We start from the raw sequence: 23,252 nt of genomic DNA, 5'->3' as shown, positions 1-23,252 counted from the left end.
AGAAACCTTGATCAACCATGTTTTCATGCTTTTTAACAGTAACAATCCAAAGTTATTAAGCTTTGATATGATTTATTTGAAATCTTTCAATAAAACCAATTTTAGACTAAATATAATTAAACATACAAAAGTACTTTTCAGAGAAACTCACAAACACAAAAAAAAAGAAGTTAAGCATTAGCACTGGATATGTCACTGGCATTAAACATTTTGAATAAAAACGCTAGTTTAGATGCCTTTTCAGTTCCCAGACTGTTTCGAAGCTTCGAATGAACTAAACCAAAAGAAGAAAAAATGATTTCTACACTAGCTGAACATGACTAAGCAGTCAGCAGTTATTCAATACAGGTTGAGTATCCCTTATCCAAAAATGCTTGGGACCAGAGGTATTTTGGATATCGGATTTTTCCGTATTTTGGAATAATTGCATACCATAATGAGATATCATGGCAATGGGACCTAAATCTAAGCACAGAATGCATTTATGTTACATATACACCTTATACACACAGCCTGAAGGTCATTTTAGCCAATATTTTTTATAACTTTGTGCATTAAACAAAGTGTGTCTACATTCACACAATTCATTTATGTTTCATATACACCTTATATACACAGTCTGAAGGTCATTTAATACAATATTTTTAATAACTGTGTATTAAACAAGGTTTGTGTACATTTAGCCATCAGAAAACAAAAGTTTCACTATCTCTCTTTCGCTCAAAAAAGTCCGTATTTCGGGATATTCCGTATTTCGGATATTTGGATATGGGATACTCAACCTGTAATGGGAAATACATAAGGTTTTGAATTGAAGTAAACCTGAAGATGAGGTGTTTTTCTGTGTATTGCCTGTTTAATGTGTTGGTGTTTATTCTTTAAGACTGTGAGCGTTTAACTGTGGTTTTTTCCTGTCCTGTGGGAATGTTGGGGGAGAAGCTTGATGCTAGGCAGTTTTAGCACCTCTCTTATCTGATTCACCTCCCTATATCTTTGTGGTGTGTGTGTGTGTGTGATTTACTGCATTGGTTCAGCTTACTTAGATGAAGACCACAAGCAACAAGAATGTGGAATAATACCAGGGATTCCCTTACAATAGGCTTTTTTTTCAAGAAGTCACGGTGTTGTGCCTGTAGTCACAGTATATTTAGAAAAACCCAGATTTTTTTTTTTTTTTTTTTTAAACCCATGTGGTTTAAACCAAGGTGATGTAAACCAGCTAACCCTGCACAGCCCATTGAACTGTGGTGCTCTCTTGTTAGTGGACGAATAGATGGATAACTGAGGACTAGTTCAATAAGCAACTTCTTTAAAAGTAACTGAAGCCACGAGCAATTAATGGGTTCCAATTTATAGGTCGACCCCATATGGTCATGAGCAGTTAAATTTTGTCCCAATTTTTTTTACCTTATGAGGTGTGACATACAGTTGATATTGGCTGTGCCAGGTGTGTTTTGTAAAGTCTTTATCTAGTTCAATCCTGGCCAACCTGTGGTTCTCCAGATGTTGTGAAACTGCCATACCCTCCCACCGATCAGCTGGTAAAGCATGCTGGGACTTGCAGTTTCACAACAGCTGGAGAGCCAAAAGTTGGCCAGGCCTGACCTAGTACCTGATACCTTCCATACATGTTTGGTATGGGTGACCGGCGGCTGGGATCCCAGTGGTGGGCATATGGATGCCGGGGGCAGGGGGGCAATTGCAAAGAAGCCACTTGAGGGCTCGCTGCGCTCGCCACAGGTTCTATTCCCCCACTATGGGTGTCGTGGACACCCACGAGTTGGAATAGTCCTCTGCCTCCTGCCGGCATTCTGGCGGCCAGGATCCCGGTGTCTGTATGCTGACCGCCGGGATCCCGACCACTGGGATGGTCACTACATCCCTACCTTACTCCTTCCCTCCACCATGCTGAAGACATTTTCAGAAAATTTTATTTCTCTAACGTCCTAGTGGATGCTGGGGACTCCGTAAGGACCATGGGGAATAGACGGGCTCCGCAGGAGACTGGGCACTCTAAAGAAAGATTCAGTACTATCTGGTGTGCACTGGCTCCTCCCTCTATTCCCCTCCTCCAGACCTCAGTTAGAATCTGTGCCCGGCCAGAGCTGGGTGCTCCTAGTGGGCTCTCCTGAGCTTGCTAGAAAAGAAAGTATTTTGTCAGGTTTTTTATTTTCAGAGAGCTTCTGCTGGCAACAGACTCTCTGCTACGTGGGACTGAGGGGAGAGAAGCAAACCTACTCACTGCAGCTAAGATGCGCTTCTTAGGCTACTGGACACCATTAGCTCCAGAGGGATCGAACACAGGTACCTAACCTTGATCGTCCGTTCCCGGAGCCGCGCCGCCGTCCCCCTCGCAGAGCCAGAAGTACAGAAGCAAGAAGACATCAAAATCGGCGGCAGAAGACTCCTGTCTTCACTTAAGGTAGCGCACAGCACTGCAGCTGTGCGCCATTGCTCCCGCAGCACACCCACACACTCCGGTCACTGTAGGGTGCAGGGCGCAGGGGGGGCGCCCTGGGCAGCAATTAAGATACCTGATGGCAAAAGTATAGATATATACCGTCAGGCACTGTATATATGTGCGAGCCCCCGCCATTTTTACACATGAGAAGCGGGACAGAAGCCCGCCGCAGAGGGGGCGGGGCCTTCTTCCTCAACACACCAGAGCCATTTTCTCTTCACAGCTCCGCTGGAAGGACGCTCCCCAAGCTCTCCCCTTCAGTATACAGGTGCAATAGAGGGTAAAAAAGAGGGGGGGGGGGGCACATAAATTTAGGCGCAGAGATATATATATAAAAACAGCAGCTACTGGGTAAACACTAAGGTACAGTGTAATCCCTGGGTTAAATAGCGCTGCGGTGTGTGCTGGCATACTCTCTCTCTGTCTCCCCAAAAGCCTTTGTGGGGTCCTGTCCTCAGAGCGTTCCCTGTAGGTGTGCGGTGTGTCTGTACGCCTGTGTCGACATGTTTGATGAGGAAGGATACGTGGAGGCAGAACAAGTGCAAATAGATGTGGTGTCGCCCCCGATGGAGCCGACACCTGATTGGATGGATATGTGGAAGGTGTTAAATGATAATGTAAGCTCCTTACATAACAGATTGGATAAAGCTGTAGCCTTGGGACAGTCGGGGTCTCAACCCATGCCTGCTCCCACAGCGCAGAGGCCGTCAGGGTCTCAAAAGCGCCCAATATCCCAGTTAGTTGACACAGACGTCGACACGGAATCTGATTCCAGTGTCGATGACGATGATGCAAAGTTGCAGCCTAAAATGACTAAAGCCATCCACTACATGATTGTGGCAATGAAGGATGTGTTACACATTTCTGAGGAAAATCCTGTCCCTGACAAGAGGATTTATATGTATGGGGAGAAAAAGCAAGAAGTGGCTTTTCCCCCGTCACATGAATTGAATGAATTATGTGAAAAAGCGTGGGATTCCCCTGATAGGAAGGTAGTAATTTCCAAGAGATTGCTGATGGCGTATCCTTTCCCGCCAACGGACAGGTTACGCTGGGAATCCTCCCCCAGGGTAGACAAGGCGTTGACACACTTATCTAAGAAGGTGGCCCTGCCGTCTCAGGATACGGCCGCCCTAAAGGATCCTGCGGATAGAAAGCAGGAAGCTATCCTGAAGTCTCTTTACACACCATTCTAGTACGCTGTTGAGGCCAGCAATTGCTTCGGCCTGGATGTGTAGTGCGGTAGCAGCATGGACGGATACTCTGTCTGAGGAGTTAGATACCCTGGACAGGGACTCTGTTCTAATGACCCTGGCACATATCAAGGATGCGGTTCTATATATGCGGGATGCCCAGAGGGACATTTGCCTGCTGGGCTCTAGAGTAAACGCGATGTCCATTTCTGCCAGAAGGGTCTTATGGACTCTGCAATGGACAGGGGATACCAACTCTAAAAAACACATGGAGGTTTTACCTTATAAGGGTGAGGAATTGTTTGGGGACGGTCTCTCAGACCTAGTTTCCACAGCTACGGCTGGGAAGTCAAATTTCTTGCCTTATGTCCCGCCACAGCCTAAGAAAGCACCGTATTACCAATTGCAGTCCTTTCGTTCGCAAAAGAGCAAGAAAGTCAGAGGTGCATCCTTTCTTGCCAGAGGCAGGGGTAGAGGAAAGAGGCTGCACCACGCAGCTAGTTCCCAGGAACAAAAGTCCTTCCCGGCTTCCACTAAATCCACCGCATGACGCTGGGGCTCCACAGGCGGAGCCAGGAGCCGTGGGGGCGCGTCTCCGACATTTCAGCCACCAGTGGGTTCGCTCACGGGTGGATCCTTGGGCTATACAAGTTGTGTCTCAGGGATACAAACTGGAATTCGAGGTGACACCCCCTCACCGTTACCTAAAATCGGCCTTGCCAGTTTCCCCCATGGAAAGGGAGGTAGTGCTGGCAGCAATTCACAAGTTATACCTCCAGCAGGTGGTTGTAAAGGTTCCTTTCCTTCAACAGGGAAGGGGTTACTATTCCACTATGTTTGTAGTACCGAAACCGGACGGTTCGGTCAGACCCATCTTGAATTTAAAATCCCTGAACATTTATCTGAAGAAATTCAAGTTCAAAATGGAATCGCTCAGAGCGGTCATTGCAAGCCTGGAAGAGGGGGATTTTATGGTGTCTCTGGACATCAAGGATGCTTACTTGCATGTCCCCATTTATCCACCTCATCAGGAGTACCTCAGATTTGTGGTACAGGACTGTCATTACCAATTCCAGACGTTGCCGTTTAGGCTCTCCACGGCACCGAGAATATTTACCAAGGTAATGGCGGAAATGATGGTGCTCCTGAGAAAGCAAGGAGTCACAATTATCCCATACTTGGACGATCTCCTCATAAAGGCGAGGTCCAGAGAGCAGTTGCTGATCAGCGTAGCGCACACTCATGAAGTGTTGCAACAGCGCGGCTGGATTCTGAATATCCCAAAATCGCAGCTGATTCTTACGATGCGTCTGCCCTTTCTGGGCATGATTCTGGACACAGACCAGAAGAAGGTGTTTCTCCCGGCGGAGAAGGCTCAGGAGCTCGTGAATCTAGTCAGAGACCTCTTAAAACCAAAACAGGTGTCTGTGCATCACTGCACGCGAGTCCTGGGAAAGATGGTGGCATCATACGAAGCCATTCCCTTCGGCAGGTTCCATGCGAGGATGGCGGAAGCCACCAGGATTCTTCGTTGGGCGGAGAATCACGTGCAAGCACTGTCAGCAGTGTTCATTCCGGGAGTGGACAACTGGGAAGCAGACTTCCTCAGCAGGCACGACCTCCACCCGGAAGAGTGGGGACTTCATCAAGAAGTCTTCATGCAGATTGCAAGTCGGTGGGAACTGCCACAGGTGGACATGATGGCGTCCCGCCTCAACAAAAAGCTTAAAAGGTATTGCGCCAGGTCAAGGGACCCTCAGGCGATAGCTGTGGACGCACTGGTAACACCGTGGGTGTTCCAGTCGGTCTATGTTTCCTTCTCTTCCTCTCATACCCAAGGTACTGAGAATCGTAAGGAAAAGAAGAGTGAAAACAATACTCATTGTTCCGGACTGGCCAAGAAGGACTTGGTACCCGGAACTGCAAGAAATGCTCACAGAGGAACCATGGCCTCTGCCTCTCAGACAGGACCTGTTGCAACAGGGGCCCTGTCTGTTCCAAGACTTACCGCGGCTGCGTTTGACGGCATGGCGATTGAACGCCGAATCCTAGCAGAAAAGGGCATTCCGGATGAAGTTATTCCTACGCTGATAATGGCTAGGAAGGACGTGACAGCAAAGCATTATCACCGTATTTGGCGAAAATATGTTGCTTGGTGTGAGGCCAGAAAGGCCCCTACAGAGGAATTCCAGCTGGGTCAATTCCTGCACTTCCTACAGTCAGGTGTGACTATGGGCCTAAAATTAGGGTCCATAAAGGTCCAGATTTCGGCCCTATCCATCTTCTTTCAAAAAGAACTGGCTTCACTGCCTGAGGTTCAGACGTTTGTTAAGGGAGTGCTGCATATTCAGCCTCCTTTTGTGCCACCAGTGGCACCTTGGGATCTTAACGTGGTGTTGGATTTCCTGAAATCCCACTGGTTTGAGCCACTTAAGACCGTGGAACTAAAGTATCTCACGTGGAAAGTGGTCATGCTGTTGGCTTTAGCTTCAGCTAGGCGTGTGTCAGAATTGGCGGCTTTGTCATGTAAAAGCCCCTATCTGGTTTTCCATATGGACAGGGCAGAATTGCGGACTCGTCCGCAGTTTCTGCCAAAGGTGGTGTCATCTTTTCATTTGAACCAACCTATTGTGGTGCCTGCGGCTACTCGTGACTTTGAGGACTCCAAGTTGCTGGACGTAGTCCGGGCTTTGAAGATTTATGTAACCAGAACGGCTGGAGTCAGGAAGACTGACTCGCTGTTTATCCTGTATGCATCCAACAAGCTGGGTGCTCCTGCTTCAAAGCAAACTATTGCTCGCTGGATCTGTAACACGATTCAGCAGGCTCATTCTGCGGCGGGATTGCCGCAGCCGAAATCGGTGAAAGCCAATTCCACAAGGAAAGTGGGCTCTTCTTGGGTGGCTGCCCGAGGGGTCTCGGCATTACAGCTTTGCCGAGCTGCTACTTGGTCGGGTTCAAACACTTTTGCAAAATTCTACAGGTTTGATACCCTGGCTGAGGAGGACCTTGTGTTTGCCCATTCGGTGCTGCAGAGTCATCCGCACTCTCCCGCCCGTTTGGGAGCTTTGGTATAATCCCCATGGTCCTTACGGAGTCCCCAGCATCCACTAGGACGTTAGAGAAAATAAGAATTTACTCACCGGTAATTCTATTTCTCGTAGTCTGTAGTGGATGCTGGGCGCCCGTCCCAAGTGCGGACTTTCTGCAATACGTGTATATAGTTATTGCTTAACAAAGGGTTATGGTTATGTAGCATCGGTTGAGTAATGCTCAGTTGTTGTTCATACTGTTAACTGGGTAAGTTTATCACAAGTTGTACAGTGTGATTGGTGTGGCTGGTATGTGTCTTACCCTGGATTCCAAAATCCTTTCCTTGTAATGTCAGCTCTTCCAGGCACAGTTTCCTTAACTGAGGTCTGGAGGAGGGGCATAGAGGGAGGAGCCAGTGCACACCAGATAGTACTGAATCTTTCTTTGGAGTGCCCAGTCTCCTGCGGAGCCTGTCTATTCCCCATGGTCCTTACGGAGTCCCCAGCTTCCACTACGGACTACGAGAAATAGAATTACCGGTGAGTAAATTCTTATTATTTAAATGAAGAAAATTACAATTTCTGGCTCTAAACTGAATCTGCTTTTTTATTTTCTTGCACAGTAAGCCACTGTATTCATTGTAAGTATTTTCTCTTTCAGTGGTCTGAAGAATGATTACAATAAAGAGACATTCACGTTAAAGCATAAAATTGATGAGCAAATGTTCCCATGCCGGTTCATCAAAATAGGTATGTTAATAGCCTGTGCTGAGGACAGTTCAGTATCCTTAACCTTGTGTCATTCTGGGCATTTAAATAATAATGGTGTAGTCCTGGCTACTATACAAATAATGTGCTCTGTTTGGGTAAACTTATTGACACTGTTGACGAGCAACCTTTCCTTCATCTTAATTTACTGTGGGCAAGTATGGTACAGGTTTTTAGAAGCCTCTTTTCTATGATCACATTTGGATTATGCACATTTTATTTATTCCATCACAACTGCTCAAGATGATATGATACATTTTATTGTCATTATCAAACAAGAGTTGACAACGAAATTCAATTTGTACAACACCCCAAACGATGATAAAGTAGGTATAAAAGAGCACACAATAACACACATTAGAGAGATGACACATTATTCACAATGAGTGTTTAGCATGCGCACGGCAGTTGGAAAGAAGCTGTTCCGTAGACTTTGTGCATGCCTTCAATGATCTAAAACGCTTACCAGAGGGCAACTTAGTAAAAAGATAAGCAGACGCATGCCTAGAATCAGACCGTATACTCCTAGCTCTATTTATCAATCTTGCTGCAAAGAGATCTTTAACAGTCTGCATCTGGACCCCGATAATTTTACCAGCTGAGCGAACCAAGCGCTCTAACGCTCCTTGCTCACGAACGGTACAGTTTCCATACCAGACTATAATTCCATAAGTTAAATCACTCTCAATTGCGCATCTATAAAAATGAATTAATGTACTAACGCCCACACCTGCAACCGTAAGACGGTGAAGGAAAAATAAGCATTGGTGTATTTTTTTAACTATTGCTTGAGTATTCACCACCCACGATAAACTGGAGAAAACATGGATACCTAAGAATTTAAAGGAATGAACAGCCTCTATATTTAACCCGTTTATAGATACTGGGAGTAGTGAAAAATCGCTACTACACCTAAAATCCATCACCAGTTCCTTGGTTTTATCCACATTTAACAGAAGGTGATTAACCTCACTCCAAGTCACCAAATTCTCAATTTCCATACGATAACTCACCTCATTCTCACCAGAAATTAATCCAATGACTGCTATGTCATCTGCAAATGTAATAACTTGCACACTATCAGAGGAAGATAAGCAAACATGGGTGTGTTTTTTTTTTTTTTCTTTCCTTTGCTGTATTTTTGTTATCCGTTTCGGAACTCTTATGGTCTCTGCTTTTGTAAAGTGTGTGCACTACCAAACATGGTTTTCTTTTCCTTCATTTAGTTAGTAAAATGGTAGCTCCCCGCTTGTTGTAGTGGAGATCTAGATGGTATGATTGTATGGATTCCTGTGTTGTCCCTCAGCTAGATTTCGTGCAGGTTGGACTGGGTCTGATAATGGTAGGTGTTGGGCCTTTCTCTGCTCCCGGTGCGGTCTGGTCACGGTCAGAGTTGATAAATCCATGAATGTGTACACGTTCAATACAGAAAAGAGGTTATCTGTTGATCAGGAAGTATCCGTTCCCAGGATGATGATTGTGTAGTGGTTAGTGGGCTTATTGGGGTCATTCGGATTGTGTCAGGCCTAGACTGGTTAGTACGCAAGACTGATAGGTAAGAGGTTTGTTAGAATGGAGGTCTGGTGGGCGGTTGTGGAAAATGAATGTATTCAATATTTCTCTAACGTCCTTGAGGATGCTGGGACTCCGTAAGGACCATGGGGAATAGACTGGCTCCGCAGGAGATAGGGCACTTTAAGAAAGCTTTGGACTCTGGGTGTGCACTGGCTCCTCCCTCTATGCCCCTCCTCCAGATCTCAGTTTTCCACTGTGCCCAGAGCAAGATGGGTGCACTGCAGAGAGCTCTCCAGAGTTCTCTACCTAGAGGCATTTTTGTTTGGATTTTTTTTTTTTTCTACCTTTTACTACTTTTTCACAGAGAGCACTGCTGGCAACAGGCTCCCTGCATCAAGGAACTGAGGAGAGAGGAGCAAACCTTCTTGTCAAAGATAGGCTCTGCTTCCTCGGCTGCTGGATACCATTAGCTCCAGAGGGGGTGAACGCAGGTTCATACTGGGCGTCCACCCCCGGAGCCGCGCCGCCGTTCTCCTCCCAGAGCTAGAAGTACAGAAGACAGAAGTCGTCAGGCGGCAGAAGCCTTCAGCTTCACTGAGGTAACGCACAGCACTGCAGCTGTGCGTCATTGCTCCCATACACTTCACATACTCCGGTCACTGTAAGGGTGCAGGGCGCAGGGGGGCGGGTGCCCTGGGCAGCAATATAAACATCCGCATGGCAAAAAGACTATATACATGTACAGGTGGGCTCTGTACATGTATATAAAAGAGCCCCCGCCATATTTTACTAAGTTTGAGCGGGACAGAAGCCCTCAGCACTCACCAGCGCTATTTTTTCTCCACAGCACTGCTGAGGAAGCTCCCCGGACTCTCCCCTGCTTACACACGGTGAAAGGGTGCTTAAGAGAGAACGGGGGGTGGGGCACATAATTGGCGGTTTACATATTATACAGTGCTGCTGGGGAAAAACATTTTGTGTTGGTCTCCAGGGTTATTGTGCTGGGGTGTGTGCTGGCATACTCTCTCTCTGTCTCTCCAAAGGGCCTTGACAGGGATACTGTCTTCAGAAAAGGGATTCCCTGTGTGTGTGTGTGTGTGTGTGTCGGTATGCGTGTGTCGACATGCTTGACGAGGAAGGCTCGCTTAATGTGGAGGGGGAGTGCTTGAATGTCAGGTCGCCGTCGGCAACGCCGACACCGGAATGGGTGGATATGCTGAATGTCTTGAATGCAAATGTCAATCTATTGCATAAAAGATTAGACAAGGCAGAAGCTAGGGATCAGTCAGGTAGCCAGTCCATGCCTGTCCCTGGGGCACCAGGTCCTTCGGGGTCTCAGAAGTGCACCATATCTCGGATCGATGACACAGATACTGACTCTAGTGTCGACTATGAAGATGCAAAATTACAGCCAAAGGTGGCTAAGGGTATACGTTACATGATTATTGCCATTAAAGAGGTTTTGCACATTACTGAGGAACCCCCTGTCCCTGAGACGAGGGTACACATGTATAAAGGGAAAAGCCTGAAGTCACTTTTCCATCCTCATTTGATTTAAGTGACTTGTGCGAAAAGGCTTGGGAATCTCCGGATAGGAGACCCCAAGTTCCCAAAAGGATTCTCATGGCGTATCCTTTTCCACAAACTGATAGGATACGCTGGGAATCTTCGCCAAAAGTTGACAAGGCGCTGACACGTTTGTCCAAAAAGGTGGCACTGCCTTCTCAGGATACGGCTTCCCTCAAGGAACCTGCTGATCGCAGGCAGGAAATTACCTTTAAAGCACATTTACAATCATTCCGGTACTATTGCTCGACCGACTATGGCTTCGGCCTGGGTTTGTAGTGCGGTTGTAGCATGGGCAGATTCCTTATCAACGGAAATTGACACCTTAGATAGGGACGCCATTCAAATGACCATAGAGCATATCAGAGATGCTGCCTTGTATATGAGGGATGCTCAGAGAGACATTTGTTTATTAAGCTCCAGAATAAATGCTATGTCAATTTCTGCTAGGCGGCTCTTGTGGACCTGACAGTGGACGGGAGATTCCGATTCAAAGCGGCATATGGAGTCCTTGCCTTACAAAGGGGTGGAGTTGTTTGGAGACGGCCTCTCGGATCATGTCGCTACGGCAGGTAAATCAAATTTCTTACCTTATGTCCCCCCGCAGCATACAAAAAAGGCACCTCATTACCAAATGCAGTCCTTTCGTTCCAATAAAAACAAGAAGGTACGTGGATCATCCTTTGTTGCCAGAGGTAAAGGCAGGGGAAAAAAGCTGCACACAGCTAGTTCCCAAGAGCAGAAGTCCTCCCCTGCGTCTTCAAAGTCCACCGCATGACGCTGGGGCTTTCCGAGGGGGAAGCAGATCTGGTGGGGGCTCGTCTTCGATTTTTCAGTCACGTCTGGGTTCACTCGCAGGTGGATCCCTGGGCATTAGAGATTGTTTCTCAGGGATACAGGCTGGAATTCGAAGACTTGCCTCCTCGCCGATTTTTCAAATCGGCTCTGCCGGCTTCCCCGTCCGAGAGGGAGCTAGTGTTGGCAGCAATCCAAAAATTGTATATTCAACAGGTGATTGTCACAGTTCCTCATCTCCAGCAAGGAGAGGGATATTACTCAACCCTGTTTGTGGTCCCGAAACCGGACGGTTCAGTCAGACCCATTTTAAACGTGAAATCTCTGAACCTGTACTTGAAGAGGTTCAAGTTCAAGATGGAAGCACTCGGGGCGGTCATCGCCAGCCTGGAGGGGGGGGGGATTGGATGGTGTCCCTGGACATAAAGGATGCTTACCTTCATGTTCCGATATTCCCCCCGCATCAGGCATTCCTGAGATTTGCAGTGCACGACTGTCACTACCAATTTCAGACGTTGCCGTTTGGGCTTTCCACGGCCCTGAGAATTTTCACCAAGGTAATGGTGGAAATGATGGTGCACCTGCGCAGGCAGGGGGTCACAATTATCCCATACTTGGACGATCTCCTCATAAAGGCGAGATCTCGGGAGAGGTTGCTGGACAGCGTGTCTCTGTCCATGAAGACGTTGCAGATACACGGCTGGATTCTCAATATACCGAAGTCCCAGCTAGTCCCTACAACGCGTCTGAGCTTTTTGGGGCTGATTCTAGACACAGACCAGAAAAAGGCTTTTCTTCCGATCGAAAAGGTTCAGGAACTCATAGCCATGGTCAGGAACCTATTAAAACCAAAAAAGGTTTCAGTGCATCATTGCACGCGGGTCCTGGGGAAGATGGTGGCTTCCTACGAGGCCATCCCTTTCGGCAGGTTCCATGCGAGGACTTTTCAATGGGACCTCTTGGACAAGTGGTCCGGGTCCCATTTACAAATGCATCAAAGGATCACCCTGTCTCCCAGGACCAGGGTATCTCTCCTGTGGTGGCTGAACAGTGCTCACCTACTAGAAGGTCGCAGATTCGGCATTCAGGACTGGGTCCTGGTGACCACGGACGCAAGCCTCCGAGGCTGGGGAGCAGTGACACTGGGAAGAAATTTCCAAGGTCTCTGGTCAAGCCTAGAGTCTTGTCTCCACATCAACGTCCTGGAGTTGAGGGCCATATACAACGCCCTGCGTCAAGCGGAGGAATTGCTTCAGAGAAAACCGGTTCTGATTCAGTCAGACAATGTCACGGCAGTGGCTCATATAAACCGCCAAGGCGGAACACGGAGCAGAATGGCCATGGCAGAAGCGACCAAGATTCTACGCTGGGCGGAAGGCCATGTAAGCGCGCTGTCAGCGGTGTTCATCCCGGGGGTGGACAACTGGGAGGCGGACTTCCTCAGCAGGCACGACCTGCATCCGGGAGAGTGGGGACTTCATCAAGAAGTCTTCGCACAGATCACGGATCGTTGGGGACTGCCTCAAATTGACATGATGGCATCCCGTCTCAACAAATAGCTAAAGCGGTATTACGCCAGGTCAAGGGACCCTCAGGCGGTAGACGCTCTGGTGACACCTTGGGTGTTCAGATCGGTCTGTGTTTCCTCCTCTTCCTCTCATACTCAAGGTGTTGAGAATAATACGAAGAAGCAGGGTCAGAACAATACTCACTGTTCCGGATTGGCCACGGAGGACTTGGTATCCGGAGCTGCAAGAGTTGCTCGCAGGGGATCCGTGGCCTCTTCCTCTAAGGCAGGACCTGCTGCGGCAGGGGCCCTGTCTGTTCCAAGTCTTACCGCGGCTGCGTTTGACGGCATGGCGGTTGAACGCCGGATCCTAGCAGAAAAAGGGATTCCGGAGGAAGTCATTCCTACCCTGATCAAGGCTAGGAAAGACGTGACATTAAAACATTATCACCGTATATGGCGAAAATATGTTTCTTGGTGTGAGGCCAGAGCTGGTCCTACGGAGGAGTTCCATTTGGGCCGTCTACTTCACTTCCTTCAAACAGGAGTGACTTTGGGCCTAAAATTAGGGTCCATAAAGGTCCAGATTTCGGCCTTATCCATTTTCTTTCAAAGAGAACTGGCCTCTATTCCTGAAGTACAGACCTTTGTGAAGGGAGTGATGCATATTCAGCCTCCCTTTGTGCCTCCGGTGGCGCCTTGGGATCTTAACGTGGTGTTACGTTTCCTCAAGTCACCTTGGTTTGAACCACTCAAAACTGTGGAGTTGAAATACCTCACATGGAAAGTGGTCATGTTGTTGGCGTTAGCTTCGGCAAGACGTGTTTCCGAATTGGCGGCTTTATCACATAAAAGCCCATACTTGGTTTTTCACGTGGATAGGGCAGAGTTGAGGACTCGCCCTCACTTTCTGCCAAAAGTGGTCTCATCTTTTCATGTGAACCAACCTATTGTCGTGCCTATGGCTACACGGGACTTGGAGGATTCCGAGTACCTGGATGTAGTCAGGGCTTTAAATATTTATGTGACCAGAACGGCTAGAATCAGGAAGACTGAAGCTTTGTTAGTTCTGTATGCGGCCAACAAGGTTGGCGCTCCTGCTTCAAAACAGACTATTGCTCGCTGGATCTGTAACACTATTCAGCAGGCGCATTCTACGGCAGGATTGCCGTTACCGAAATCGGTTAAGGCCCACTCCACTAGGAAAGTGGGCTCTTCTTGGGCGGCTGCCCGAGGGGTCTCGGCATTACAGTTGTGCCGAGCAGCTACTTGGTCGGGGACAAACACCTTTGCAAAGTTCTATAAGTTTGATACCTTGGCTGAGGAGGACCTCCTGTTTGCTCAATCGGTGCTGCAGAGTCATCCGCACTCTCCCGCCCGTTTGGGAGCTTTGGTATAATCCCCATGGTCCTTACGGAGTCCCAGCATCCTCAAGGACGTTAGAGAAAATAAGATTTTACTTACCGGTAAATCTATTTCTCGTAGTCCGTAGAGGATGCTGGGCGCCCGTCCCAAGTGCGGACTTCTTCTGCAAGACTTGTATATAGTTATTGCTTACATAAGGGTTATGTTATAGTTTTTCGGTGGAACCGTGGCTATGTTGTTCATACTGTTAACTGGGTACGTTTATCATAAGTTATACGGTGTGATTGGTGTGGCTGGTATGAATCTCGCCCTAAGATTTACAAAAATCCTTCCTCGTACTGTCCATCTCCTCTGGGCACAGTTTCCCTAACTGAGGTCTGGAGGAGGGGCATAGAGGGAGGAGCCAGTGCACACCCAGAGTCCAAAGCTTTCTTAAAGTGCCCTATCTTTTGCGGAGCCCGTCTATTCCCCATGGTCCTTACGGAGTCCCAGCATCCTCTACGGGCTACGAGAAATAGATTTACCGGTAAGTCAAATCTTATTTCTCTGACGTCCTAGTGGATGCTGGGAACTCCGTAAGGACCATGGGGAATAGACGGGCTCCGCAGGAGACATGGGCACTCCAAAGAAAAGATTAGGTACTATCTGGTGTGCACTGGCTACTCCCTCTATGCCCCTCCTCCAGACCTCAGTTAGAATCTGTGCCGGGCCAGAGCTGGGTGCTCCTAGTGGGCTCTCCTGAGCTTACTAGTAAAGAAAGTATTTATTAGGTTTTTTATTTTCAGTGAGCTTCTGCTGGCAACAGACTCAATGCTACGTGGGACTAAGGGGAGAGAAGCAAACCTACCTGCTTGCAGCTAGCTTGTGCTTCTTAGGCTACTGGACACCATTAGCTCCAGAGGGTTCGAACACAGGCACCTGTCCTCGATCGTCCGTTCCCGAAGCCGCGCCGCCGTCCCCCTCGCAGAGCCAGAAGAACAGAAGCTGGAAGACGACGAAATCGGCGGCAGAAGACTCCTGTCTTCATTTAAGGTAGCACACAGCACCGCAGCTGTGCGCCATTGCTCCCAGCACACTTACACACTCCGGTCACTGTAGGGTGCAGGGCGCTGGGGGGGGGGGCGCGCCCTGGGTAGCAATTGAAGTACCTTTTGGCAATAAAAATACATATATACAGTCTGGCACTGTATATATGTAAAAACCCCCGCCATTTTTTTACACAAAGCGGGACAGAAGCCCGCCACTGAGGGGGCGGGACCTTCTTCCTCAGCACACCAGCGCCATTTTCTCTTCACAGCTCCGCTGGAAGCGGCTCCCCAGGCTCTCCCCTGCAGTATCCAGGTACAAGAAGGGTAAAAAAGAGAGGGGGGGGCACATAAATTTAGGCGCAAATAAAACATATAAGGCAGCTATTGGGTAATCACTTATTATAAGTGAAAATCCCTGTGTTATATAGCGCTGTGGTGTGTGCTGGCATACTCTCTCTCTGTCTCCCCAATGGACTTTGTGGGGTCCTGTCCTCAGTCTGAGCATTCCCTGTGTGTGTGCGGTGTGTCGGTACGGCTGTGTCGACATGTTTGATGAGGAGGGTTACGTGGAGGCGGAGCAAGGGCAGATAAGTGTGGTGTCGGGCCGACACCTGATTGGATGGATATGTGGAAGGTCTTAAACGACAATGTAAGCTCCTTACATAAAAGGTTTGATGACGCTGCAGCCTTGGGACAGCCGGGGTCTCAGCCCGCACCTGCCCAGGCGACTCATAAACCGTCAAGGGCTCATAAACACACTCTATCTCAGATGGTTGACACAGATGTCGACACTGAGTCCGACTCAAGTGTCGACGATGATGAGGCACATTTACAGTCTAAAATGACCAAGGCCATCCGATACATGATTATTGCAATGAAAGATGTTTTGCACATTTCTGAGATTAACCCTGTTAATACCAAGAGGGTTTATATGTTTGGGGAGAAAAAGCAGCCAGTGACTTGCCCCCCATCTGATGAATTAAATGAATTATGTGAAGAAGCGTGGAGTTCCCCTGATAAGAAACTAGTGATTTCTAAGAGGTTACTGATGGCGTACCCTTTCCTGCCAACGGACAGGTTACGTTGGGAAACATCCCCTAGGGTGGACAAGGCGCTGACACGCTTATCTAAAAAGGTGGCCCTGCCGTTTCAGGATACGGCCGCCCTAAAGGAGCCTGCGGATAGAAAGCAGGAAGCTATCCTGAAGTCAGTGTATACACACTCTGGTACTCTACTGAGACCTACTATTGCTTCAGCCTGGATGTGTAGTGCTGTAGCAGCATGGACAGATACTCTGTCAGACGACATAGATTCCCTCGACAGGGATACTGTTTTGCTAACCCTGGGCCATATAAAAGACGTCGTCTTATATATGCGGGATGCTCAGAGGGACATTTGCCTGCTGGGCTCTAGAATTAATGCTATGTCCATTTCTGCCAGGAGGGTCTTATGGACTCTGCAATGGACAGGAGATGCTGATTCTAAAAAACACAGAGGTTTTGCCTTATAAGGGTGAGGAATTGTTTGGGGACGGTCTATCGGACCTCGTGTCCACAGCGACAGCTGGAAAGTCGACTTTCTTGCCTCAGGTTTCCTCACAGCCTAAGAAAGCACCGTATTATCAAATGCAGTCCTTTCGTTCTCAGAAAGGCAAGAGGGTCAGGGGTGCATCCTTTCTTGCCAGAGGTAGGGGTAGAGGTAAGAAGCTGCACCATGCAGCCAGTTCCCAGGTGCGGTGGGGGCGCGTCTCCGAAACTTCAGCAACCAGTGGGTTCGCTCACAGGTGGATCTCTGGGCTGTACAAATTGTATCTCAGGGATACAAGCTGGAATTCGAAGCGACTCCCCCCCCCCCCCCCCCCCCCCCCGCCGTTACCTCAAATCAGCCTTGCCAGCTTCCCCCATGGAAAGGGAGGTAGTACTGGCGGCAATTCACAAGCTGTACCTCCAGCAAGTGATTATCAGGGTCCCCCTCCTTCAACAGGGAAGGGGTTACTATTCCACAATGTTTGTGGTACCGAAACCGGACGGTTCTGTGAGACCCATTCTGACTTTAAAATCCTTGAACACTTATATAAAGAAATTCAAGTTCAAAATGGAATCGCTCAGAGCGGTTATTGCAAGCCTGGAAGAGGGGGATTTTATGGTGTCGCTGGACATCAAGGATGCTTGCTTGCATGTCCCCATTTACCCACTTCACCAGGAGTACCTCAGGTTTGTGGTACAGGACTGTCATTACCAGTTCCAGACGTTGCCGTTTGGCCTGTCCACGGCACCGAGGATATTTACCAAGGTAATGGCCGAAATGATGATACTCCTTCGGAAGAAGGGAGTTAGTTATCCCGTACTTGGACGATCTCCTCATAAAGGCGAGGTCCAGAGAGCAGTTGTTGATCAGCGTAGCACTCTCTCAGGAAGTGTTGCAACAGCACGGCTGGATTCTGAATGTTCCAAAGTCGCAGCTGATTCCTACGACGCGTCTGCTTTTCCTGGGCATGATTCTGGACACAGAACAGAAGAAGGTGTTTCTCCCGGTGGAGAAGGCCCAGGAATTAGCATCTCTGGTCAGGGACCTCCTGAAACCAAAACAGGTATCGGTGCATCACTGCACGCGAGTCCTGGGAAGATGGTGGCTTCATACGAAGCCATTCCCTTCGGCAGGTTCCATGCAAGGATCTTTCAGTGGGATCTGTTGGACAAGTGGTCCGGATCGCATCTCCCAGATGCATCGGCTGATCACCCTGTCCCCAAGGGCCAGGGTGTCTCTTCTGTGGTGGCTGCAGAGTGCTCACCTTCTCGAGGGCCGCAGGTTCGGCATACAGGACTGGGTCCTGGTGACCACGGATGCAAGCCTCCGAGGATGGGGGGCAGTCACTCAGGGAAGAAACTTCCAAGGGCTGTGGTCATGTCTGGAGACTTCTCTACACATAAATATATTGAAACTAAAGGCCATTTACAACACCCTGAGTCAAGCAGAGCCCCTGCTTCGAAACTGGCCAGTGCTGATTCAGTCAGACAACATCACGGCGGTCGCCCATGTAAACCGCCAGTGCGGCACAAGAAGCAGGATGGCAATGGCGGAAGCCACAAAGATTCTTCGGTGGGCGGAGAATCACGTGCAAGCACTGTTCATTCCGGGAGTGGACAACTGGGGAGCAGACTTCCTCAGCAGACACGACCTCCACCCGGGAGAGTGGGGACTTCATCAAGAAGTCTTCACACAGATTGCAAAGCGATGGGAACTGCCACAGGTGGACATGATGGCGTCCCGCCTCAACAAAAAGCTAAAAAGATATTGCGCCAGGTCACAGTACCCTCAGGCGATAGCTGTGGACGCCCTAGTGACACCGTGGGTGTACCAGTCGGTATATGGGTTTCCTCCTCTTCCTCTCATACCCAAGGTGCTGAGAATAGTAAGAAAGAGAGGAATAAGAACAATACTCATTGTTCCGGATTGGCCAAGAAGGACTTAGTACCCGGAACTGCAAGAAATGCGCACAGAGGATCCATGGCCTCTGCCTCTCAGACAGGATCTGCTGCAACAAGGGCCCTGTCTGTTCCAAGACTTACCGCGGCTGCGTTTGACGGCATGGCGGTTGAACGCCGGATCCTAGCGGAAAAAGGCATTCCGGATGAAGTTATTCCTACGCTGATAAAGGCTAGGAAGGACGTGACAGCAAAGCATTATCACCGTATATGGCGAAAATATGTTGCTTGGTGTGAGGCCAGGACGGCCCCTACAGAGGAATTCCAGCTGGGTCGATTCCTGCACTTCCTACAATCAGGGGTGACTATGGGCCTAAAATTGGGGTCCATAAGGGTCCAGATTTTGGCCCTAACCATTTTCTTTCAAAAAGAACTGGCTTCACTGCCTGAGGTTCAGACGTTTAAGGGAGTGCTGCATATTCAGCCCCCTTTTGTGCCACCAGTGGCACCCTGGGATCTCAACGTTGTGTTGGATTTCCTGAAATCCCACTGGTTTGAGCCACTTAAGACCGTGGAACTAAAGTATCTCACGTGGAAAGTGGTCATGCTGTTTGCCTTAGCATCGGCTAGGCGTGTGTCGGAATTGGCGGCTTTGTCATGTAAAAGCCCATATCTGATCTTCCATATGGACAGGGCAGAATTGAGGACTCGTCCCCAATTTCTCCCAAAGGTGGTATCATTGTTTCATTTGAACCAACCTATTGTGGTGCCTGCGGCTACTCGGGACTTGGAGGACTCCAAGTTGCTGGACGTAGTCAGGGCTTTGAAAATATGTTTCCAGAACGGCTGGAGTCAGGAAGACTGACTCGCTGTTTATCCTGCATGCACCCAACAAGCTGGGTGCTCCTGCTTCAAAGAAAACTATTGCTCGCTGGATCTGTAGCACGTTTCAGCTGGCTCATTCTGCGGCTGGATTGCCGCATCCAAAATCAGTAAAAGCCCATTCCACAAGGAAGGTGGGCTCTTCTTGGGCGGCTGCCCGAGGGGTCTCTGCTTTACAGCTTTGCCGAGCGGCTACTTGGTCGGGTTCAAACACCTTTGCAAAGTTCTACAAGTTTGATACCCTGGCTGAGGAGGACCTTGTGTTTGCTCACTCGGTGCTGCAGAGTCATCCGCACTCTCCCGCCCGTTTGGGAGCTTTGGTATAATCCCCATGGTCCTTACGGAGTTCCCAGCATCCACTAGGACGTCAGAGAAAATAAGAATTTACTCACTGGTAATTCTATTTCTCGTAGTCCGTAGTGGATGCTGGGCGCCCGTCCCAAGTGCGGACTTTCTGCAATACGTGTATATAGTTATTGCTTAAATAAGGGTTATAGTTATGAGCCATCCGTTGAGTGAGGCTCAGTTGTTGTTCATACTGTTAACTGGGTAAGGTTATCACGAGTTGTACGGTGTGATTGGTGTGGCTGGTATGAGTCTTAGCCTGGATTCCAAAATTCCTTTCCTTGTAATGTCAGCTCTTCCGGGCACAGTTTCCCTAACTGAGGTCTGGAGGAGGGGCATAGAGGGAGGAGCCAGTGCACACCAGATAGTACCTAATCTTTTCTTTGGAGTGCCCAGTCTCCTGCGGGGTCAGTCTGTTCCCCATGGTCCTTACGGAGTTCCCAGCATCCACTACGGACTACGAGAAATAGAATTACCGGTGAGTAAATTCTTATTTCTCTGACGTCCTAAGTGGATGCTGGGGACTCCGTAAGGACCATGGGGAATAGCGGCTCCGCAGGAGACAGGGCACAAAAGTAAAAGCTTTAGGATCAGGTGGTGTGCACTGGCTCCTCCCCCTATGACCCTCCTCCAAGCCTCAGTTAGGTTTTTGTGCCCGGCCGAGAAGGGTGCAATCTAGGTGGCTCTCCTAAAGAGCTGCTTAGAGTAAAAGTTTTGTTAGGTTTTTTATTTTCAGTGAGTCCTGCTGGCAACAGGCTCACTGCAACGAGGGACTTAGGGGAGAAGAAGTGAACTCACCTGCGTGCAGGATGGATTGGCTTCTTAGGCTACTGGACACTAGCTCCAGAGGGACGATCACAGGTACAGCCTGGATCACCGGAGCCGCGCCGCCGACCCCCTTGCAGATGCTGAAGAGAGAAGAGGTCCAGAAATCGGCGGCTGAAGACTTCCCAGTCTTCTTAAGGTAGCGCACAGCACGGCAGCTGTGCGCCATTGCTCTCAGCACACTTCACACCAACGGTCACTGAGGGTGCAGGGCGCTGGGGGGGGCGCCCTGGGCAGCAATGAAAGTACCTATGCTGGCTAAAAATACATCACATATAGCCTCTGGGGCTATATGGATGTATTTAACCACTGCCAGGTTGTCAGAAAAACGGGAGAAGAAGCCCGCCGAAAAGGGGGCGGGGCCTATTCTCCTCCGCACACAGCGCCATTTTCCTATACAGCTCCGCTGCTAGGAAGGCTCCCAGGCTCTCCCCTGCACTGCACTACAGAAACAGGGTTAAAACAGAGAGGGGGGGCATTTTGGTGGCGATATTATAATATATTAAGATGCTATAAGGGAACACTTATATAAGGTTGTCCCTGTATAATTATAGCGTTTTGGTGTGTGCTGGCAAACTCTCCCTCTGTCTCCCCAAAGGGCTAGTGGGGTCCTGTCCTCTATCAGAGCATTCCCTGTGTGTGTGCTGTGTGTCGGTACGTGTGTGTCGACATGTATGAGGACGAGGTTGGTGAGGAGGCGGAGCAATTGCCTGTAATGGTGATGTCACTCTCTAGGGAGTCGACACCGGAATGGATGGCTTATTTAGGGAATTACGTGATAATGTCAACACGCTGCAATGTCGGTTGACGACATGAGACGGCCGGCAAACCAATTAGTACCTGTCCAGGCGTCTCAAACACCGTCAGGGGCTTTAAAACGCCCATTACCTCAGTCGGTCGACACAGACACGGACACTGACTCCAGTGTCGACGGTGAAGAAACAAACGTATTTTCCATTAGGGCCACACGTTACATGTTAAGGGCAATGAAGGAGGTGTTACATATTTCTGATACTACAAGTACCACAAAAAAGGGTATTATGTGGGGTGTGAAAAAACTACCTGTAGTTTTTCCTGAATCAGATAAATTAAATGAAGTGTGTGATGATGCGTGGGTTTTCCCCGATAGAAAATTATTGGCGTTATACCCTTTCCCGCCAGAAGTTAGGGCGCGTTGGGAAACACCCACTAGGGTGGATAAGGCGCTCACACGCTTATCAAAACAAGTGGCGTTACCGTCTCCAGATACGGCCGCCCTCAAGAAGCCAGCTGATAGGAGGCTGGAAAATATCCTAAAAAGTATATACACACATACTGGTGTTATACTGCGACCAGCGATCGCCTCAGCCTGGATGTGCAGCGCTGGGGTGGCTTGGTCGGATTCCCTGACTGAAAATATTGATACCCTTGACAGGGACAGTATTTTATTGACTATAGAGCATTTAAAGGATGCATTTCTATATATGCGAGATGCACAGAGGGATATTTGCACTCTGGCATCAAGAGTAAGTGCGATGTCCATGTCTGCCAGAAGATGTTTATGGACACGACAGTGGTCAGGTGATGCGGATTCCAAACGGCACATGGAAGTATTGCCGTATAAAGGGGAGGAGTTATTTGGGGTCGGTCCATCGGACCTGGTGGCCACGGCAACAGCTGGAAAATCCACCTTTTTTACCCCAAGTCACATCTCAGCAGAAAAAGACACCGTCTTTTCAGCCTCAGTCCTTTCGTCCCCATAAGGGCAAGCGGGCAAAAGGCCAGTCATATCTGCCCAGGGGTAGAGGAAAGGGAAGAAGACTGCAGCAGGCAGCCCCTTCCCAGGAACAGAAGCCCTCCACCGCTTCTGCCAAGTCCTCAGCATGACGCTGGGGCCGTACAAGCGGACTCGGGTGCGGTGGGGGGGGTCGTCTCAAGAGTTTCAGCACGCAGTGAGCTCACTCGCAAGTGGACCCCTGGATCCTACAAGTAGTATCCCAGGGGTACAGATTGGAAATTCGAGACGTCTCCCCCTCGCAGGTTCCTGAAATCTGCTTTACCAACGTCTCCCTCCGACAGGGAGGCAGTATTGGAAACAATTCACAAGCTGTATTCCCAGCAGGTGATAATCAAAGTACCCCTCCTACAACAAGGAAAGGGGTATTATTCCACACTATTTGTGGTACTGAAGCCAGACGGCTCGGTGAGACCTATTCTAAATCTGAAATCTTTGAACACTTACATAAAAAGGTTCAAATCAAGATGGAGTCACTCAGAGCAGTGATAGCGAACCAGGAAGAAGGGGACTATATGGTGTCCCTGGACATCAAGGATGCTTACCTCCATGTCCCAATTTGCCCTTCTCACCAAGGGTACCTCAGGTTCGTGGTACAGAACTGTCACTATCCGTTTCAGACGCTGCCGTTTGGATTGTCCACGGCACCCCGGGTCTTTACCAAGGTAATGGCCGAAATGATGATTCTTCTTCAAAGAAATGGCGTCTTAATTATCCCTTACTTGGACGATCTCCTGATAAGGGCAAGGTCCAGAGAACAGTTGGAGGTCG

The 23,252-nt window shown here is 48.9% G+C and overlaps 1 protein-coding gene across 2 annotated transcripts in view; it reads left to right on the top strand.

The window, feature by feature from the left end:
- Positions 1-23,252, top strand: part of MKLN1 (muskelin 1) — a 322,757-nt gene that overhangs the window by 67,579 nt on the left and 231,926 nt on the right. For both annotated transcript variants that reach the window (XM_063926768.1, XM_063926769.1), the window contains one exon: positions 7,348-7,436. In XM_063926768.1, coding sequence (XP_063782838.1) covers positions 7,348-7,436 — 89 coding nt within the window. The remainder of the gene's footprint in view (positions 1-7,347; positions 7,437-23,252) is intronic.

Source organism: Pseudophryne corroboree, chromosome 6 (assembly GCF_028390025.1).
Source record: "Pseudophryne corroboree isolate aPseCor3 chromosome 6, aPseCor3.hap2, whole genome shotgun sequence".
Classification (NCBI taxonomy): domain Eukaryota; kingdom Metazoa; phylum Chordata; class Amphibia; order Anura; family Myobatrachidae; genus Pseudophryne; species Pseudophryne corroboree.
The sequence above is the reverse complement of the archived record's forward strand: the minus strand, read 5'-3'. Positions and strand labels throughout refer to the sequence as shown.